General features: G+C 33.9%; 1 protein-coding gene across 1 annotated transcript in view; it reads left to right on the top strand.

The window, feature by feature from the left end:
• Positions 1-8,807, top strand: part of PCLO (piccolo presynaptic cytomatrix protein) — a 379,448-nt gene that overhangs the window by 306,723 nt on the left and 63,918 nt on the right. The window contains exons 17-18 of the mRNA XM_010848195.1: positions 1,872-1,996; positions 4,703-4,729. Coding sequence (XP_010846497.1) covers positions 1,872-1,996; positions 4,703-4,729 — 152 coding nt within the window. The remainder of the gene's footprint in view (positions 1-1,871; positions 1,997-4,702; positions 4,730-8,807) is intronic.

Below are 8,807 nucleotides of genomic sequence, written 5' to 3'. Positions count from 1 at the left end.
GGGGGGGGCGGGGGGCAGCAAGGGGAGATACTTCCTTATGACAGTGATTTCATTTTTTAATATTTTATCTTCTGTCTTTTTAGCAAAGCCTTATTCCAGATGAAACCTTGTGTAAACACCCAAACAGTGAATTGCCAGAATGGAATTTGTCTGGTTAAGGGGTACTGGGGGCATCTCATTTTCTCTCACATGTAACATCTGAGCAACTCTAAGTGTTCTCTAAGGCACCAGATTTACAGAGTACACTTTGGAAAGCACTCTCTTAGAGTATCCTGCAAATTTCTATTTCAATAAGAAATGATTTTGCTGCCTCACCAGTTAAAAATGGACTTTTAGGCCGGCAGAGAAAGGAAAAAAAGGGGGAAATTTTCTCTGTAAAGATTTGGAAGCTGTTCTAAACCTCAGTGAAATTAATTGCAGAATAATTCCTGTATTTTAGTACTCCATTAAAACACAGTTACTGCAGTCCTAGACTTCTTATTTCTCCTCTTCCTTCATGGCTCTGTGTTTCATGTTTCATATTGTTTTCATGGTGGTCAGTGAGACTCTGGAGCTTTCTGTACTGAGAAAAGTGAACAAAGATTGCTTTTCTGCCACAAAACGTAATCAGATCAAAATTATGCTGAAATCAGTAGATCGTTTTAATATTAAATTTTAAATGAAGGCTGACTCATCTAAGTTATTCCATTTTCAACATAAATATAGCATATCTGTTTTGCATGATTATGGAAAGTACATTCATTTTTTATTTATGGTTTTTCCTTTTCAAAGTATAGATTTCTTCCTTTCTGTTAGGGCTCCCTTGGTGGCTCAGGCAGTAAAGAATCGACCTGCAATGCAGGAGGCCTGGGTTCGAGTTCTGGGTCGGCTAGATCCCTTGGAGAAGGGAATGGCTACCCTCTCCAGTATTCTTTCCTGGGAAATCCCATGGACAGAGGAGCCTGGCCGACTACAGTCCATAGGGTCTGCACAATCCGTGGGGTCACAAAGAGTCAGACACGACTGAGCAACTAACACTTTCACTTTCCTTTCTGTTATTTGATAAATTGAAACAGCATCAAACAGAATTGTCCTATTCTAAATGATGCCAAAGGAATTTTTCATTTTTGAAGGAGAAAAATTGGTTAATTCAATTATTTTGAATCATGCTGGCTTCTTAAAATTTAGTTTGAATGGTAAGTCTTTTACTATTCAATGACAACTTTTCAACAGCGGTTAGACATCTATGAGACAGTGCCTCTTCTTTTCTCTTCAGTTTCTGAGATTAAAGAACAGTTGTATTTTATTATCTTAACCTCACTCTGTTAAGAAAGCAGGCACAAAAAGAAAAGCTACAGGTTTATCAGCTAGTGTACTATAGAAAGAGATCAAATTGCACATTCTTAAATATCCTGACAATTCAGTACTAAGGTATTTGTGTTTAAACAATGATTCTACCCACTGTTAACTATTTGATGAAATGCAAAAGAGATTTTCTATTAAATTTATCAATTAGTTAATTTATTTTCAAAATTCTGGGAACTGTATTTATGAACATTAACATTTCTGATTTTGCTAACAGTGGAAATTTTGTTTAAAAATGTAACTAGCATTCCCTGTGTTATTTTCCTTCTAAATGAATTTTAGACAGGCCAGAACTTTCACAGTGGAAAGAATGAACAGCACATTTACTAGTAATTAATGTGTGCCTGGGAGCTCCCAATTAAATTAGACATTAACTGGTCTGTTCAGTTTCAAATAAAATGAAAGTGACAGTTAATGCTTCTTATGAGAATTTTTTTTTAAATACTGGCAAAATATTGAATGATAATATATTATATGCTTTTTTAAAAACAAAATAATGTTCATGGAATATTTGCTGTTCCTTTAAGCTTCAAATCAACTATGATCTTGGAAATCTCATAATACATATTCTCCAAGCAAGAAACCTAGTCCCTCGAGACAACAATGGTTATTCAGACCCCTTTGTTAAAGTGTACCTTCTTCCAGGGCGAGGGTAAGTAAAGAAGTGATGTCTTCGAAGTATCATAAATATTGCCATATGATTTTTTTTTAAATAGTGATAATGTCTTCTAATCTCTAAAGAGCTTTATATCTTTTTCTTAGTTTTATCTATAATACATGTCATACTTATTTATTTCCAGTTAGTAAGCAAGGTGGAATTAAAAATTTATAATTAAGCCTTAATGGGTTTTTGGAGATTCATGATCATAACAAAAGCTGCTTGGATAAGAACGTATTAGTATATTAGTTCTAGAAACTTCTTCTGCTATGACCAGTCAGGTAGACTATGAAATCATTTCAGGAATTGTCTGTGGCAGATTTAAAGAATTAGTTTACCTTTCAAAATGTATTTGTGAAACCAGTGTTCAAGGACTCACCAGTTACTCTTTTATCTTATAGGACATGTGTATTATTCAATAATTAAATGCTCATTAAGTAACTTGATGGATCATTATTTACATGCATTTTTCAAATCACTATTCTAAAATTATAAAATAAAAAAATAAGAATAATATTTGAAATGTCAACTTTGGTAGATAAATGAAAAAGATCTCTTTAAATTTCTTGTGTAATATATAAACTGTTTATATAAAGCAAGTACTCTTTAGAGATGTTTAATTTTCACATAATAAATGCAAATTGCTGTAATCTTATATATAAATCATAATTCAGGGATGGCTTCAAACCAGTAATTTGGACCCAACAGATCATTACCTTTTATGAAGAATTTATACTAGCCAAATCAGTATGATGGAACCATAAGTAATCAACAATTGGAGGTATAGTTAAAAAAATTAGGGGACGGTTATTGAAGACTCTGGTTTCATTTTTGCTGTGTTTTCATTTAATTTGAAGAGCAACATTTTAATGTAACTTTTTACTGGGAAATTTTCAGTCATTGGAAGTATAAGTAGAAAGAATAATATAATGATCCATCATGCACCCATTACTCAGCTTCAACAATTACCACTCTCTAGCCAATCATGTTTCATTTTCACCCTTGTACACTCCCTCCATGCAGATTATTTTAAAATAGATCTCAACTATTGTAACTTTTTTATGCAAATAGTATATATTTCTAAAAAAAAAAACTTCAAAAGTAATTATAATACCACACATAGCCATAATAATTTTTAATTTTTAAATCTCTTATTTCCCCCAATTGCCTCCTAATATTTTCTTAGCCAGTTTGATGACCTAGTTGATATATATAAAATATTCTGCCCATCAACAACAGAATATGTATGTATGTGTGTATATATATATATATACTTTTCAAGTGCACATGGAACATTAACCATCATAAACTATGTTGTGGGCCATAAAACAAAGCTCAAAAAATTTATAAACACTAAAATCATACAAAGTATGTTCTATAACTATATTTGGTCTGTTTGAATAGGATCTAAATTAGAGTTATACACTGCATTTGAGTGCTGCTTACCAGTTGTCACAACTGTCAAATCATCAATTCTTAGAGATTCACTTTCCTTGTTGATATTGAAAGAGCCATGGTAGAGAGAGCCATAATTTTCAGTTGCTCAGAAAAATCAAATTAGATAATACTCAGAAAATAATTTGAAAATTGCCAAGTGATATATCTAATTCAGTATACAGCCCTTAATTTCATCCTACCCAACAATTTTATTTAGAAACTTAGAGTTGCTGGTATTGTTACTCTAGTTTTAATTCACAGACATTTCAAACTAGCCCTATAGAACAAGAAAGGGGACTTTCTATGTTAGTTTTTATCTTTATGTAGTAGTATAACTGCAGTGTTTCTACTCTTTTGAAATATAGTTGATTTTCAATGTTGCATTCATTTCTGTATACAGCAAACTGATTTGATTCAAGATACTGAGTATAGTTTCTGTGCATTACAGTATAATTTGCTGTTTATCTGTTTTGTATGTAGTAGTCTGTAACTGCTAATCTCAAACTCCTAATTTATCCCTCCTCCTCGAGTACTTTATTTTTTAGCATGAATATAACAAACTGATAACTGCATTCTGCCTTTTATTTGGGTCATTTGACCGTTAGTGTTATTTAATGACAGTATAAGAGGAAATCACTGCCAAGGCTATATCTCTAATCAGCATTTGCTAATGAGTGAAAATAGACACTCTCTTTTAATTTTCTATCTTCTTTAATACCCTAGAGTGTCACTTTTTATACTATAAAAGAGTGGTTATCTTTTATTTGTTACAGGATATGTTTTAATCCTATTGCAATCCCATTGCAAACTTGAATAACTGGAAAGGTCAGACAGATGGCATGAATATGGCAGTCCATTCCAGAGTGGGTAACAGAAAGATGGGTGGGAACTATAATGAAATGAAGAGTGAGGTTCCCACCGAAAGCTATCCCCATGCAATTTATCAAACAAAATATGCCTTCTAGATGGGATTTGACCAAAAAGCACGCTAGTATGCCATTCCTATTCAATTCCTAGCCCTTTCTTTAAATTACTCCTAATTACTATAATGACCAAGACCTTGGAATGTATTATACTTGGGAAGCATTATTTTCACCTTGGTTCAACGATTATTTTCTACCTCATGTTGTTTGTGTATTATGGTGCAGCTCCTTTAGTTTTTATTCTCACATTTTCTTCCTTACTTCTGTTCCTAACTTTTTTCTTCCTGTCTTTCCTACTTTTCTGCTGTATCCTTCATTCTCGATCTTGGAATCAATGCAGTCAAGTCATGGTTGTCCAGAATGCAAGGTAGAGTTGGTTCTCTTTCAGTGTCACACTTTGCTGAAATGTCTAGAGTTCTTTTTTTTTTTTCTTTTTTTTGCCTTTCATGTACATTTACCTGCAGTTATAATTTTTATTTTTCTGTATGTTGCTATCAATTGAATTAGGCTAATAGCAGACTGTTCTGATCACATCATTACTAAATATGTTTAGCAGATATGTGCAGAAGAGGATAGAAAAGTAGAAAATAATAAAAACATAGAAAAGTATGATAAAGAAATATCATTCTGAAATTAGATATAACTAAAGTTTTTGTTTATAATTTGCTAAAATTCATTTAGCTTCTCATGCAGTAATCAGGGCTTAGGTCCTTCTGAGTCTTCTATGACAAATTAAAAATATATATACTCATTTTTCAGAAGAAATTAATTGGCCTTCTGGATGACCAGTACTACGTATATATCCCATCTTAAACATGAGAGTTGTCTCATTTTTTATCCTCACTTAGACCCACTCCAGTGTTCTTGCCTGGAGAATCCCAGGGGCAGGAGAGCCTTGTGGGGTGACGTCTATGGGGTCACACAGAGTCGGACACGACTGAAGTGACTTAGCAGCAGCAGCAGCAGATCTGATGATGAAACACTTCCATGCTTTTAGACCTTATGTACCACAAAATTATTGCTGTGCAATTTAGGATGCCATAATCTTCCTGTTCCAGCATGAGAACAACCTCCTCTGTCTATTTTCTGCTAGAGGGTGTTAAATCAGTATATTGTTAGTTAAGGGGTTTTCTTAATATATAGCCAAAAGCACTTTTTGCACACCTCATTGCATATAAATTGAATGTGTTATTTAGTTGGGGAGGTGAATCTTGTACCATCTGTAGCAACACAGTGATGGGAATTTTAATCCCACCCAGAATTTTAATGGTACAGGATTTTTGTCTTTGATAATAAAATTCAACATCTTTAATAAACCTGACAAACTGTTGGGCAAAACAGGCAGTTTCTAATTTGTAAGAGCTTAAATATTTAAATATTTCAAAGAACAGTATTAGCCACTACAACCTTTCTGGTGCCCAGAAGCTATTTCCTTGCAGCCACATAATTATGGCTACCAGAAAATTTGAAACTGAGAAAGGTCACTTGTTATGACTGGCTTTCTCTTCTCAGGCATCATCCAGACCTCTCAGTCTGATAGGCAAAATGAGTTTTGTTTCAAAGGGATCATGTCATTCAGAACAGACATTATCAGTCCCTTTATTCAGAAGCTTTCTCTCTTTTATCAGGAGAAACTAGAGGGAAATTGTCAGAATGACAGTGCTTGTCTATATTTAATTTAGAAGAGAACATGTTTTTTGTAAATGTAAATAATAGTCAAAATGATCTGAGATGTGCTGGATTACAGTATAGAAGATCTAGAAGTCCTTTAGTCATATCTTTCATATTGAAGTTATTTTCATCATGTCTTCTAGAACTGTCAGTGTGAAAAGGAATTATACTGATAAAGTATTGACATTGTAAGTTAGACTGAAGAGGCCAATGAGTAAAGTCCTTAAGAGCTTGAGTTTGAATTTCAGCCCTACCACTTCGAAGTTGTGAGGTTTCTCTAAAACTATGTCCTCTTCTACCTAGGAATCTTAATAGCCCCCTCCCAGGATTTTTGTCAAACACATGAAGAATGTACCAAAAATGATAAGCATAATGTCAGGCACATAATAAGCTCTCAATAAATGGCAGTTGCTATTATTTATAGAGATGTATAATAAATTTCATGTTGCCAGTGGTCACTTAACCCTGCAACAGAAAAGAGATATAGAATGCTTTGGCTACTGAATTATACAAAATTATTTAACAACACTAGAAAATCAGGCAACTTTTCTTCAGTAATAAGTATAATACATCCTTAATGATTAAAAAAAAATTTAATGTCCTGTTAACTAAAAGAATTTCACTGGTCTGGTTTTCTTGTCTCCTTTCATTTCCTTTTCTCATCCTTTGAATAAGATGTTCATAAGCTCTGATAGCCAAGATATCAGCCAAGATGAGGTGACAGACAGACAATAGCCTAGAGTCCATTAACTCAATACTTGTGCCTAGATAGTTAAGAAATGACAATGAGCATATCTGAAGGATTTCGTTCTGCTTTCTTGCATTACACTGCTAGACAAAGTGCAGATTTTTTTTTTCCCACTGATGAGATTTTGCTATAATTGAAGCTTATTTCCACTATTCTGGTACCTGGAAGCCCAGTTCCTGGCTGGACTTTCTCTAAACACCCTTGTTAGCATCTCAAACTATTTCCTCTGGAACGAATGTGAAACAGGTATACATGTTGTATATATTTACAATTTGAAGGCCAAAACTTCTTTTATTTCAGTAGATTTTAAAGAAAAAAAGAAGGACAAACATGTTTTAAGGATCCATTCAATAAACATTTATTTAGCAGAAACTACTCCAAACTCTTTGCTGGGGTTGGAATTGAGAACACAGCCATAGTCTCAGACCTCAGGGAGCACAATCAAGTGACAAGTCATATATACGTTCTTTCACACAGAGAAACAGAGCTTGTAAAATGGGATATGCTCTGTGCTTCTTTCTAAATTAAAGGCAATATCCTCAGAGGAGTAAGTTTGAAGAAAACTTGGCTGGTAAAGAATCCGCCTGCAACGCAGGAGACCCTAGTTTAATTCCTGGGTCAGAAAGATCTGCTGAAGAAGGGATAGGCTATCTACTCCAGTATTCTTAGGCTTCCCTGTGGCTCAGCTGGTAAAGAATCCGCCTGCAATGCAGGAGACCCCAGTTTAATTCCTGGGTTAGGAAGATCTGCTGGAAAAGGGGTAGGCTATCTACTCCAGTATTCTTGGTCTTCCCTGTGGCTCAGCTGGTAAAGAATCTGCCTGCAATGCGGGAGACCTGGGTTCAATCCCTGAGTTGAGAAGATCCCCTGGAGAAGGGAAAGGGTACCTACTCCACTATTCTGGCCTGGAGAATTTCATCGACTGTATAGTCCATGGGGTAAAGAGTAGGACACGACTGAGTGACTTTCACTTCACTATATGTGTGTGTGTGTATGTGTTTATGTATGTATATGTATATATTTATGTGTATATATATATGACTCATTATATATTTTTCAATACAGAAATATGTATATATTTTTCCAATCAAGAGAAAGCAAATGAAGACCTTCAATATTTTATATAATTCTATGAGGGTTAAATATAAATAAGCCATAATATTCCATTCTTCTTTCTCAATTTTTTTTAATTAAAGAGAAACTCAGAGAACTGTTTTATTCTGCTGGTTTAGAAGAAAATAATTAAATTTTAAGTATATTTCCTGTCAGCCTTAAAATCATACCTACTTATGAAAAAGTGACCATAACAATAAAAATCAAAGAAAAAAGAAATTAGTCAAAACTTCAAGGAAACAAAGGTTTAGCTTTTTTGATGAGCACCATGTCCCATCTTCACTAATTGGCTTTTTATTTTCACTTATTAAAAAAAGTCTCTGATTATTAGATATGATTTACTTATCCTAAAATAATATTATTTCAGCCTTCCCATTAGAGACCGTAGTGTGTTTATTAGACAAGGTAGGAAAGAAAAATGAGCTCCACTTTTTTCTCCACCTGGATTTCTGCTCACATTCAAGAATTCTGCTTACCTGGCCACCTTCAACTTGTAAATCCACAGATTTTGATATGGTGCTGAGAACTGTGGAGTTTCCAATTGTGTAAAGTCAGAACATAGTCCATTGGCATTTTGCCCAAATAGTCAGTACATGGTAACTCTAAGACGAGGGTCAATGAAGGCAAAGCTTTTTTTTTTTTTTTTTTTAAAGGAATATAAAACTATTTATTGACCACTGTTCACCAGTATTTACAATAAAGTAAACAATATACAGTTGAATAACATTCTGATTACTACAAAGTTATTGTTTTTCTTGGCTTCTGCTGAACTAGTAACCCAAAATACTGAGAAAATTGAGCCTTCATGTAAGGAATGGATTGGAGTCAAGTCTGAAAAAACATGTAGGTCAAGCGTAGATTAGAAAAGTTTGTTCACTCATTTATTCCTGTAGATCGTAAACTGCCAATATTT

This window comes from Bison bison, unplaced genomic scaffold (assembly GCF_000754665.1).
Source record: "Bison bison bison isolate TAMUID 2011002044 unplaced genomic scaffold, Bison_UMD1.0 scf7180017864260, whole genome shotgun sequence".
NCBI lineage: Eukaryota > Metazoa > Chordata > Mammalia > Artiodactyla > Bovidae > Bison > Bison bison.
This window is presented reverse-complemented; position numbering and strand designations above follow the sequence as displayed.